At 37.7% G+C, this 12,818-nt stretch overlaps 2 protein-coding genes and 2 long non-coding RNA genes across 6 annotated transcripts in view; 2 read left to right on the forward strand and 2 right to left on the reverse strand.

Annotated features, from left to right (window-relative positions):
* Positions 1–7,877, forward strand: LOC135165311 (eukaryotic translation initiation factor 5B-like). Of its 2 annotated transcripts, none has more exons than XM_064126476.1 (10): positions 1–161; positions 1,097–1,363; positions 1,840–1,920; positions 3,141–3,574; positions 3,970–4,126; positions 4,219–4,356; positions 4,693–5,175; positions 5,496–5,622; positions 5,739–5,970; positions 6,027–7,877. In XM_064126476.1, exons 2-10 carry the CDS (start codon positions 1,103–1,105, stop codon positions 6,520–6,522), a joined length of 2,409 nt encoding a protein of 802 aa, XP_063982546.1. In that variant the 5' UTR covers positions 1–161; positions 1,097–1,102; the 3' UTR covers positions 6,523–7,877. The 2 variants fall into 2 exon arrangements, with proteins under 2 accessions (XP_063982546.1, XP_063982547.1); XM_064126477.1 differs by having other exon boundaries at positions 3,973–4,126.
* Positions 6,830–9,244, reverse strand: LOC135165357 (uncharacterized). The gene is made up of 2 exons (XR_010299497.1): positions 8,940–9,244; positions 6,830–8,563 (listed from the first exon to the last, which is right to left on the reverse strand). It is a non-coding gene; the product is annotated as an uncharacterized LOC135165357 (long non-coding RNA).
* Positions 8,195–12,818, forward strand: part of Rump (rumpelstiltskin) — an 8,276-nt gene continuing 3,652 nt past the window's right edge. For both annotated transcript variants that reach the window (XM_064126495.1, XM_064126494.1), the window contains exons 1-5: positions 8,195–8,398; positions 9,019–9,429; positions 9,711–10,339; positions 11,852–12,288; positions 12,481–12,616. In XM_064126495.1, the coding sequence (XP_063982565.1) occupies positions 8,385–8,398; positions 9,019–9,429; positions 9,711–10,339; positions 11,852–12,288; positions 12,481–12,616 (1,627 nt within the window). In that variant the 5' untranslated portion in view covers positions 8,195–8,384. The remainder of the gene's footprint in view (positions 8,399–9,018; positions 9,430–9,710; positions 10,340–11,851; positions 12,289–12,480; positions 12,617–12,818) is intronic.
* LOC135165359 (uncharacterized) lies at positions 10,617–11,239 on the reverse strand. The gene is made up of 2 exons (XR_010299499.1): positions 11,076–11,239; positions 10,617–10,820 (listed from the first exon to the last, which is right to left on the reverse strand). It is a non-coding gene; the product is annotated as an uncharacterized LOC135165359 (long non-coding RNA).

A 12,818-nucleotide genomic window follows, 5' to 3' on the forward strand; every position in this document is an offset into this window, starting at 1 on the left:
GTACAGTCCGACATTTTGCTTTTCCGTGGGCTGTCCTTCATTGGCAACAGTTTAGCAGCGTTCAGGAGTGCATTTTTTATTCATAAGTGTATTGAAAACCGGCATCTATTGATCCACCAACAATACAGTGGATATTGTGCCGAAGATCATCGCAATCTCACGTGAGTAAAAATTTACTTTTGTTTTGCAAATTTTGATAATCAATGAGGACAATACTCCTCAGCCAAACTCTAATTAATTTCGACGCGTGCGATGCTATTGATTTTTCGGGAGGTTGAGGAATCCCATGAGATACATAGAAATTCTCATCTGAAAAGATTAATCAAAATTTTTGGTGAGGAAGAGACATTGAGTAGAATTTTGTAGAGGAAACTCGAATTTTGATTCTCCCTGCTCCGACCACATTGAAGGTTATTCCATAGCTTCGTGGGGCAGAGATTTAACGTAACCATTGTGTTTATGATGATGAGAGACAATTATTCGAATACTAATTCTAGTTATACATAAATATATTTGGAGTAATAAGTGTAATAATTTTAATCGAGATTGGTAGAGTTAAATTGGACAATTTTTAAAATCATTATACAGATATTTTTTGAGCTCCAAAATGGAGCGTGAGTCATTTTGATTGCATCACTGGCTCAGGATATCGATGTTGATATTTATGATACAATACATTTCCAGTCATTCTGCTCTCCCTTGAGTATACTACTCTCATCCTCAGCATAGTTCTTATTACGATAATTTCTATGAATACCATTGAAAAACGGAAATAGTTTCCTATTAAAATTTGGCATCTCACTTGATTTCTCAGTTTTCAAGAAGAATTAATTTCGAAAAAAATTGAACAGTAAAAAATCGGCATTTATTGCATCTACAATATTTGTCCAACAAACGATACCATTGAGGTCAGTAAGTGCCCAATTGAATTATGTTAAAAAGACCATAAAATGAAAAAAAAAATTGACCAAGTCTACTCAGCCAATCCTGAATTATCGTTATCCGAGAACTGGCTTTTCCATAAATTTATTTTTCGGTTGAATTAATTTATTAATTATAATTAATTATGTCAACAATGTTTTTTTCGCTGGCACAGATTAAGATGAGTTCACGAGGCAGAGGTTTCAATTCCCGTGGGGGTGGGGGCAACTCGTACAGAGGCCGGGGGGGTGGAGACTGGAGTGGAAGTGGCGGAAGCGGCAGCCGGGGTGGGTTTCCATCTTCGAGAGGTGGACGATTCAATAAATATTCTGGAGGTGGTTATGAGTCCCGAAGCAAGTATAATAATTCCAGCGGTGGATCCGATCGTTATGGGAGCAGGGGTGGCCGAGGGGATCACTCCAACAGCTATAAACGTCCACGTGTAAATATATTTTTTCATGTAGTCAGACAATATCCCTTGAACAAATGATGCCATTGGGACAAGTAATATTTTATTTCTAATATTGTACCTTCCCAATGTCGATATATGGGGACTACCGAATTTGGTACACTTTGTCCGGATCAATTCCAATAGAAGGAATTTCCAGGTTCATTTTGAAGGAATAATTGAAAGCAATGACGCTGAGAGGTTCCCGATGAGACATTTTGGTAGAAAATGGCAAGACTCACAATAAATTCCACTCTTTCCGAGTTCGAGATAATGAACGAAATTCGATTGATCAAGGATAAATATTTTGAGATTGTCTGAGTAAAATTAATTTTTAAGTTATTCTTTTGGACTTAAAAATGCTTCCCACCATGTTCCACTGGCATCGTTTGTCCAGAGCTATCAAAGATTAATGAAATGAAAAATTGACGTATCAACTGTTAAACGTTAAATTATTTAATTACTTGTAGGATCAGGTTTATTCAACTAGGGATGACCACAGATCCTCAAGTGAAACCAGTCGCAAGCGCGCTAGAAACGACTCCTATCAGGTAAGTCCTTATCTTAGAGCACCCAAAAAAATCTACGAAAACTAAACTATGAAATGAAAAACAGCCCCTGGACTGAACCGAAGCCTCCAACCCCCCCCCTTTAAAAAAACAAACTCATCTTTGAACTTTCCTTTCAAGCACCGCTCCGCCAGCAGCGTCCATTCTTTTTTCCTCGAAAGAGCACCGAGATGATTTTTAAACTAAAATAAAAACACAAACAAAATTTCTCAAGTGCGAAGGATTGATCGACTCTCGCCTTGTCCCCCCAAAAATAACTAATGATCAGGAACTCAGCATCTCCTGTAATCGCGTATAATTTAATTTCCACAGTGTGGTAATTAAAAAGAATACGCGAATAACTTTCTCAAAAGCTACGAATGCAAAGCGACAAATCGACGTTCTCTTCTTTATTTTTCCTCATAAACATTTGAATATAAATAGTGAGAGTAAAGCAATAACTTCTAGAGGAATGACATCTAGATAAATGAAGAGATGTTGACAGACTCTGAGGATTTGGAGTTTTTGTTGGAAGACAGAATGAAAAAAATCCTCTCCAGCGATGTTTATCACCCAAATAAAACATAGAAAAGAGTCTGAATAAACCAGCATTAGTACAAAATGTAAAAATAATTCGAAAACTATGGAATATCATAGTAAACTATACTATAGCAGTCGTTATATCCAATAGCCCTAGATAAATAACAGAAAAACCTAAAAATTTGCAAATTTGCATTTGGGCTCGAGAAAATTGCATTTTATTTGGCAGGAGAAGGTAATAGCAGTCCGCAGAGATATCCCTCGACATCCGGTGATTTAAATCAACGTTCTCTTCTTTATTTTCTCTCATAAAAACCCTTTGCATGAGACTTTCAAAAGACCGAAAAAAGGGAACACTAAAAAAATTATTAAAAAAACGCTGTAATTTCCAACGAGGAAGGAAGTCTATATAAATAACGAGATGTTGACTGACTCTAAGGACTTGGAATTTTTGTTCGAAGAAAGAACGAAAAAATCCTCTTCATCGACATTTATTACCAAAAAAAAACCTAGAAAAGAGTCTGACAAAAACCAGTAAAAATAATTTTAAAAACTATGGAATACCATAGAAAAATATACTATAGCAGTCGTAATACCTAAATAAGCCCTAGATAAATAACAGAAAAAACAAAAAGTGAAAAAATTTGAAAGTGGGCTCGAGAAAATTGAATTTACTTTGGCAGGGCGAAGGTAGTAGCAGTTCCCAGAGATATCCCTCGACATACGGTGGTTCAGGCTCATCCTACGACACAAAACGTTCATCATCATCAGCCGTTTACGAAGATAAAAGGCAGAGTGATCGTTATCATCGTAATGACGAACGTCATTCATCAGCATCAAGGAGTTATCCAGCACCACCACCACCTCGTATCAGTGAAATGGCACCACCCACTCAACGTTACATCAATTCAAATCGTGGTAGAGTATCCCAACAAGCCACTAATTATCGTGGTCGTGCATCAACACGTGCTAGAGGTAATAATTTTCGTTCACGTACTGATTTATTGGCACGTAAACGTAATTTGACAACTGCCATCGACTATCGGAGGAAGCTGTTGACATCACACTCACGTGACTACATTCAACGAGTTCGCATGACCACCAAAATGCGAAGGAGGTAATTTAATATCATTTCCAAAACCAAAAAAAAAAATAAAAAAAGTAAAAAAAATGAACATGCCATAAAGAATAAGTTTTCGATGAGTGCTTAATAGAGAATAAAATGTATCGAACAATTGATCTACTGCCTGAGATGTTAATTGGAGGAATGCCGAGAGGCAAAAGGGTTTAGAGAATAATGATTATGAGGAGGACTTTTCTACTTTGCTTGTTGTCTAGGCTTATGTTGAGATGCACGTGTGAGATGAAAAAAAAAATCGTGCAAGATGTTGATATTGCAGGAATTGCATTGATTTGTACGAGTTTAAATGATGATTTTGGGATTTATGAGGGAGAGGAAGTGTGGAGGGGGTATTATTTATTGAATGCAATATAAATTGCTGTGACATTCAGCAGCGGCGCGTCTAGGATATCCGGAAGTAAAAAGGAGGGAGGGGGTACCATGAAGGACAAGGATAGGGAGTTGGCGAAGGCCATTAATGCGGAATTTTCGGATGAGGATGATGAGGAGAAAAATGCAGAGGAGGAGTGCTGGGATGAGGAGGAAAAGGTGAGTGGTTATTGCAGTTTTTTAAAATGCATTCATCTATCTTGGGGAGGGAATTTTTTTTTTTATTGGGATGAGAATGATGGTGGTTGCAGGTGGAGCAGGCCGAGGAAGAGCTCAAGGAGAAGAAGCTGAAGGAGGCAAAGGTGAAGAAGGAGAAGAGAGCAAATGCTGGACAGGAAGTGGATGAGAACGATGACGAGAAAGAAGATGAAGTGGAGATCAAAGAGGAGGTGGGCATCATTTTTAATTTGTAATTGAAAATTTAGTAATTTACTGAAATACCTCAAATTTTTAACAAATGCGTAATTTCTTTCATTAAATTAATTCTTTATCAAATTTTATTGATTTTGGATACAACGTTTTCAGTGTTAGGTATAAAATCTAATGACAATATATTAGATACGTGTTTTTTCTCTCATTGAATAGACATCTTATAAATGCAAAAAGCACTTGATCAATTTCTTAGCTTTGACAGTTTCTTAGCACAAGACAAACTTTGGTATTTCATCAGCGTTTTTTTTTGCAATAATCAATGTAACACAACAATCCAATTCTGATCCCTGCAGAATCCAGAAGACGAAGTACTGGATGAAAATCGCCAAGAAAAGGGCGAAGAAGTGGAGTCTGCTGTCCTCCGCACCCGGGGAAAGCGTTTCGCAAAACTTCAGTGCCCCCACTGTTCCATTCGATGTGCAACATTCAAAGAATACTCACTCCACTTGCACTCGGAACGTCACAATATTGCTATGCGACGAATCGCCGCACGCCACAAGGCGAACATAGCGAGAATGCGTGTGGTCCAAAGGCAGGAGCAACGGAGGGTCGAGGAGAAGGATGAGGAGCGTGGCACTCTTCCATCGCGCACAATGTTCTGTCAAATTTGCAAGCTTAATTATCGATCGCTGAAGGCTGTTCATCATCTCTCAGAATCCCACAGGCAAATGAAAAAATTCTTGATTCCATTCTGTCGCATGTGCCGGATACAGTTTCGATCGCCAATGCTTTATGAGACTCACGTGGCGTCGCTGGATCACATCAAGGCGATGTTGGTGAGTAAAAATTTATCGAAATAATATAAATGATGTTTGTAGTGAAGTGATAAAACCTATCCCTAGTCTAAGTTTTTTATAAATACTTTAAAATGTAAAGCCAATGGAAATGGTTCATGGAGACCCTCGAAATTTTTTTTCTGTTAAATTTATTCATTCAATTATTAACTTATCTATTATTTTTTCATTCTTCAAACATTTGAGGGATTGCTTAAAATTGTTCATCGGTTATTTATTTTGAAACATTGCTTCATTTTCTTTGGAAATGATATTTTCCAAAATAGTTTTGTCTGGAAAATCTAATGGAGATTGTTTTTCAGCGAAAGAACGCTGATGATAAGAAGGAGAATGGTGATGGTGAGGATGATTCTAGTGCTGCTGAAGAAAACGATAAAGAAGTCAATCTTGATAATTTCATGACGTTGGATTCTGTTGGAGATGTTGATGGTATGATAAATTCTGTTCTGTTAATTATTTACTTATCCAGTGTCTTCAGATGTTCTTGTGACATTTTATTGGCGTTTGATTGAATGACGAAAAAAATGTGATTTGTAAATGTTCAGCGGAAGAAGATGAGGAATCAGGGGAAAAGAAGAAGGATCAACCTAGCGAGACAGCGAGTCAGGAAACCGATCCTAAGAAAACGAAAACAAAGCAGATGATCAAAGTTGGAGCTGAGTATATTAAACGAGTTGAAGTGCAGTTCTGTGAGCTGTGCAAGATATATTTACCTCGAAATGAAAATTCGGAAAGGGCCGTTGCCTTACATTGCTCAACGAGGAGTCACCTCAAACGGTAAGGAACTAAATAAAATAAAGGAATTCTTGTTCATCATCAAAAATAATTGCCAGATATGTTCGTGACAACGACGATAAAGCCCTGCGTCGTCAGGCGGAGCGAATTCACCTGCAGACATCATCGACGGCAAACAAAACCCCAGAGCCTCCGGCGCCCCCTGTTCTCTCCAAAGAGACTGCTCCAAGTCCCCAACAGGCTCCAACCAAGGACACATCAACCACCACTGCACCGGCTGAAGCATCAAATGAAACACCTCAGGCCCCTGAACAATCTCAGCCAACCACTGAATCAGAGCCTATTCCTGAAACGCAAACCAACGAAGACGAGGATGATGATGGCGATGGTGACAAACTGTGGGACGATGTTGACAAGGACTTGGGGGATATTCTCAGAGAAGCAGAGCCTGGAAAGTCCAGTGACGACGAGGACTCGCGTTACGATCGTTTCAGGAATGATACAAAACAGAATAAGGAGACTGAGGAGATGACGATTGACGGGGGAAATCAGAATTCAGAAGTGAAGATCAAGATTGAACAGCCTGAAAAATGAATCAGAGACTTGCATTCTACTTCTTAATTAAGTTGGGAGGATGAAGAAATTTTTTGTCCGGGCGATTTGTTTGGGGAGGCGTAACTGTGCAGAGGATAATTTTATGATTAATTTACTGGAGATTTATGCAATGAATTAATCATAAGATATCAATTAGGATAAAATAAGATTTTTTTTTATTCAATGAATTAACAAAAAGAAGAGAATGAAGGATAAGTTGAGTTTGGGGGGGAGGGTATTTGATTTTTATGGGAGACACGGAGGAGTTTTGTTAGGAGTTTTTGGGCAAATGAAATCATATTTATGATTTTTAATCATATAAATCTCTGGGAGAAACGACGATTGAGGTAATTTGTTTTCACCGAACATCAGACCATTTCATTATCAACAAAATGAAAGCGGTTCCTGAATTGCGTTGAGTAGTTTTTCCCGGGATTCAACAGAAGTTAAGGTTAACTTTTCGGGAATATCTCTGAGTCTGAGCAGGATAGCGACATTTTTGTGAAAGCCTTTTTGTAGAGAATTTTTGAGACACAAAAATATTCTGATAAAAAATTCGGCCATCTCTTTAGAATTTTGGGATATCCATGAAAAACTGATGTAAAAAATTGCTTTTCATTTCGTCACGTCGCTAGTTCATTTTTTAACTAAATAAAGTTCTCCCTGACTTCTTGATTTGACGGGAAATTTCTTCATTCCAATTGATGATCAATTATTCAACAGATTCTGATTTTTCCTTAACTTCATCCACAAATACGGAAACATTCAATGTCAAATCATGTAGAGCGCAGTTGTGTCATTGGTATGGAGAAAACGAACCATTTTTTAGGATTGAATGATGAAAATTTAAATCGAATACCTATGGTTCTAAAACGAAGTGATGCAAGAGGCTTAAACAATTTGAAGGAAAATTTCCGAAGCCTGTTGTATCATTTCATCATGGGATTCTATGTTGTATTTACAATCCTAGAGATATTTTTCACGATTTCACAGAAGGATTCAGTTGTATTATAGCTTCACTCGATTGTTCTATTCTCATTTTTTTTAGCAATCTGTGAAATAGGGGGGAGAGGAGGATCTGAAGAGAAAATGAATTTTCATACGAATGACTTTCCTCTATTGGAAGGAACAACTGAAACAGTAAACGTATGCGTAATTACTCACGATGAATAAAGAATATTTGTGGATATCCTGATGGAAATTTTTAATTGATAATTGATTGAATTGAATTGTCTAGTATTTCACTTGTAGAGAAGTGGAGAGTTTGAAGGTACTACAATAAGTAAGGTAGAAATTCAATTCCACGCTTTGAAGATTGATGTAATTAAATAAAATTATTCATATGTAAAGAAAAAGTCGAGAGATAATTATTTTTCCCAAGGAACTACTCAATTTACTATGTTTCGTCAGTCTGTGTTGTCAGAGATGATTGTACTGCTGTGAATAAAATTAAGAATCAAGTTGGATGGGATAAATATTTTTGCATGAGTGCTTTTTCTTTAGTTAACTGTAGATGCTCTAAACCTTCGGAGCAATAAAAAAAATATTAGACGCTTGATATCAAGTGATCATTCTCTTCAAATTACAATTTCAATTCTATTGCGCCGAATCCAGTAGCATGTCTCGCTAACACACCTTTGACTCAAGTGGTTCCAGTATTGCTCCCTGATTGCAGTTTCCGGCCGACAGACCCCGGTTCCGGCCATCTTGTCAAGACGCCTTCAGTACAGTGCAGTGTAAAACAGTGTTAATCGTGTCTAAAACATCGGTTTTCACTCGAGTGTTTCTATATTAATTTGTGCGTCAAGCACTTCTAACAATTAAAAATTAACAAGACGATACGTTAGTGAACGTACCTGAGGATGAAGACCGAAGAGTAAGTGCGGAGGTTTTTTCAGTTGCCCGCTAACCGCTGCTTTTTATTTGGCAAGCGTCCCTGGACCTCCTAACGCCGATGGATTCACACTCCTTTCATTTATTCCGATGAAATTTGTTAATATTTATCCGGCGTATCTTTAACACATTTTTCCAGTCATTCGACCTATTTTAGACTCGCAAATACAAAGAAAATAGAATTATTGTTGAGATCAGAGCCGAAGTGGGGAGAACGTTGATCTAGTCGATTTTCATGCTTTGTATCTTCAAACCAGTGGGCTATTTAATATTTTTCATTTTAAAGGTTTTTATTCCCATAGAATGAGCATTGACTTGTCCACTATGTTTTATTGCTTCAGATGCTCAATGTTAATAAATCAATAAAGAACCCACATCATTTTACATTTCACATCCATGGCTTTCGTAGCTCATCTTCAAGAGCTGATATCTCACGATCGCTAGAGTGAATTTTTTTTCTTCTTCTCCATTTACAAGAAATTTTTCCAGTCTTTTGAATGAGCATAAACTTATGTAAATCTTACCATTGCTTCAGAAGATATTGAATATTCAAGAAAATACAATTGTGTCGATTGCTTCATTGATTTCATCAAACACTTATAGTTCCCTTCCAAATGACGACCGCGAGCGAAGTCGCGAGCGGGATCGTTCACGCCGAACGGATCGTCAATCGCGTATGAACTCAACCTCGCGGGACCGGAGTCGTGAGAGGAACGACCGCGGCCGTCGTATCGCCGAGCGGAGGATCTACGTATCGAACATTCCCTATGACTTCAGGTGGCAAGATCTGAAGGATCTCTTTAGAACGGAGGTGGGTAAGGTCGCCCATGTTGAACTGTTTACGGATGAGGGTGATAAGCCAAGGGGATGTGGCATCGTCGAGTTCGAGGACTCTGAATCTGTCAAAATCGCCGTAGAGAAGATGCACAGATTTGATATCAAAGGTCGTAAGCTAGTCGTCAAGGAGGATTACGATGCTGAGAGGGACAAGTATGGACGTTTGCAGTCGTCCAGGTAAAATTTATATAGAATTATCATTGGGGAAGAGGCACCTGAGATTGTATTTTTCAGGGAATTGAAATATTTTGTCTCCTGTAGAAGCAAAAAAGATTTTTCTTAAGTTTGATGAATTTGGAGGACGGATTCAATGTCCGAATTTCACCTTTTTTGAGACTCAATTTTTTTGAAAATCACATCAATCGTTATTTATCAATTAGGAAATATTAACAACTAAAATATTCGTTATCAATTAGGAAATATTAACAACTGAAATAAATTTTGTGCTGTGTTCCCAGAGACCACGACAGACAGCGAGAGGATCGTTACAGAGACACTGCACGTCAGAGCTCGAGACAAACTCTGTCATCAAGTACTGGAGGTGGTGGTGCCAGCTCCATTGGTAATGACACAAAATTCGGCAACACCTACGGTCTCAGCACTCAATTTCTCGAGTCCCTGGGCATTAATGGCCCCCTAGTTACCCGAGTATTCGTCGCCAATCTTGACTACAAAGTCGACGAAAAGAAATTATTGGAGGTGTTCAAACTGGCTGGCAAGGTCATCAACGTGGAGCTGGGCAAGGACAAGGACGGAAAGTCCCGGGGATTTGGAGTTGTTGAGTACGATCACCCAGTGGAGTCTGTTCAGGCAATCTCAATGCTTCACAATCAGCAACTATTCGACCGAAGAATGACTGTCCGCATGGATCGTGCTAATGATCCTGATTTGCCACCGAAATTACCAGAGGGATTGAAGGGAATTGGCATGGGACTTGGAGCTGGCGGTAACAGACTCACTGACGTGGCCAGGAACATTCCCAATGTCCAGACTAATGCCTCAGCAGTTGTCAATCCCATCTCAGCACCAGTACTGGCTACTAGTGCCTTCGGTGCTGGGCTCAATAATGTCGTGCCTGCACAGCTGGGTGAGTTTGGCTCGATGAACTAAGTTTTTGTTTTTAACTATACCTTAGTGTCTTTTAAAGTTTTTTGTTCAAGGTTATACATCCACTATCATTATTTATTTAAGCCCCATTCCATTCTACGATTTAAGACTCTTTGTAATTGTTTTATGATTTAAACTTCGCGGATCTAAATTTGAATTTTGATATTGAGCGGGACGATATCTAAAGAAAAATTAAAAATTAGGGCAATTGAAAGTCTTAAGGGGTTATTCTCATGTGAACGCCTATATTTTACCACTTTTTCGGTATTTTTTTTTTATGCGACAACAAACTTCAATCATGTTGATTTTTCAATATATTTTTATTTGTATTTTGAAATATACGAAAAAAAATTTTTTTTTTCGTTTTTTACATTTTTAACATATATTTTTTTTAAGTCAAAGTAGTCCCCAACAAAAAAAGGTAGTTCACTGGTCAAGGTGATAGCGGCTGTTCATGTTGTCTGAGATAAAAAAGTCGAATGGATTATTATTCAGTAGATCTGTGGCTATCGTCCCTACCAAATATAATCAATTTCATTAAAAACAAAAAAAATATCGTACTTCAAAAAAAAAATCACGAAAATCTCGTTCTTTTTCGTTACAAATCGTTTAACAAAAATATGAAGATATTGTCGAAAATAAACAATTGTGGTAGGGACGATAACTATAAATGAGTAGAAGAACACATGTAAATTTTAAAGCAATCGGTTGAATACTTTTTCTTGTAGGATCTTGACCATTTCAGAAAATGATGATTCGAGAAAAACGCGTTTAAAGTTTAAAGCCTGGTAGACAATCGCTTACGATACGTCGGCGACTATGAGCTGTAACTTATCAAATACTATGAATTTCGGTCTGAATTTATCACAGCATGTTTTCAATAGGTTTTACTGTCAAAATATATTAAAAAAAATCGATTTTTTGAAGTGCTCACATGAGAATAACCCCTTAAGAAAGAAGTACGGCTTAATAACAGAGAATTCAATGTTTGAAAGTTGTCTAGTGACTTGAGAGCATTATAAATTTTTTCAGGGTTTTGACATTCCCCTGGTCATTGTTGAGAGTAGTGATTAGTGGGGAATTTTTGGAGAGGTTGATGAGGTTTTCCTGGTGATAAGAATTTTTCGGCTCTGTTTAAGAATAATAGGAGAATACGAGTAAATAATTGGGGTAATTTTGGATACTCTGGTTGATCTGTTCGGTTGATATTCACATAATGATGTTTCAGATAAAGAAAAATGATTTTACATATTGATAGTTTGTGTAGTAGTGAAAGGTGGGGAGTAGGAAGGGAAGGGTTGAACAAAAAAAAAACCAATTGGCTTTAATAACTGTAATGGGTCCTCCCGAAGAAAGACAATCAAAAGACTATTAACATTTCAAATGCAATTGGAGTTCATTGAGTTCCAGTCCAATAAAAAAATATCACCATTTGAATTGTCTGTCAATTTCTAAATTAATCACTCAAATAATATTTTAAAATTCTTTACAGCTTCAGCCCTCTCGAATACCAATGCAGCAGCTCTCCAGGCAAGTCTCGCTGGTGGTCTGGGTGCCAATTTGACAACAAATTCTCTGTTGAATCCATCGCTGACATCAGAGTTGGCATCGAACCTGAACAACTTTAGCAACAGTGTTACTGGGCTGTCAAGCCTCCAGGCTTCCCTGGCTAATAGCCAGGCAGCGAACTCGTTTGCACCACGAGCCCTGGGAAAACTCGACTCTGACGTAGGCTTCGGTGGCAACGCTGGCTTTGGATCTTCCAATTACGGCAGCAGAAATGATTTCGATGCTTTTGCTCGCAATGAGGCTGACCGAATTTCAGGGAACAGCGGTGTCTTTACTGGAAATCAGACTAGTTCTGGAAGTGGACAAAGACAAAATACTAATGGATCAAGACCGATGTCTGATACTATTCTCATTGGAAATGTAATTATCTTGCATTTTATGAAATTTGATTTGATTTAATTATCGCTTCATTACTTTCAATTGTATTTGATCTATCAACTTTCTTCGTTTTGTTGTCTCCAATTTACATTACATTTTTCTGGTAATTTGTTATTGATTCAGGTATCGTCTTCTTAATTTGATAAATATTCATTCAATTGATTTATGTTATAGCTTCCGCCAAATACCACGTGGCAAAACCTCAGAGACAAATTTCAAGATATTGGAGAAGTTAAATTTGCAGAGATGAGGGGAAATGACTTGGGAATGATCAGATTCGCCTCAGAGTGGGATGCTGAGAGAGCAGTGTGTATCCTTTGAAACGAAAAATTCGTACATCAAAATTTATCATTTTAATTTGCAATAAATGTTGGGTTCGCTAGTCGACGAGCGAATGTAGACAAAAATGCAAAAGACTTTGCATGCAGAAGCTTAAATTCTCTAGACAAGATATATATTGATATTTTTTTTTCGACATATACTTCAGATAAAGATGAGTAGCTTTTAAACAA

Source organism: Diachasmimorpha longicaudata, chromosome 8 (genome assembly GCF_034640455.1).
Source record: "Diachasmimorpha longicaudata isolate KC_UGA_2023 chromosome 8, iyDiaLong2, whole genome shotgun sequence".
Classification (NCBI taxonomy): domain Eukaryota; kingdom Metazoa; phylum Arthropoda; class Insecta; order Hymenoptera; family Braconidae; genus Diachasmimorpha; species Diachasmimorpha longicaudata.

What these genes read in the sequence shown, in the direction of transcription:
- LOC135165311 (XM_064126476.1), top strand. Translation starts at nt 1,103, where the DNA reads ATGAGTTCACGAGGCAGAGGTTTCAATTCCCGTGGGGGTGGGGGCAAC. An exon ending in GCTGGGATGAGGAGGAAAAG is followed by an intron (nt 4,127 to 4,218) that starts GTGAGTGGTTAT and finishes TGGTGGTTGCAG; the next exon opens with GTGGAGCAGGCCGAGGAAGA. An exon ending in TTCTGTTGGAGATGTTGATG is followed by an intron (nt 5,623 to 5,738) that starts GTATGATAAATT and finishes GTAAATGTTCAG; the next exon opens with CGGAAGAAGATGAGGAATCA.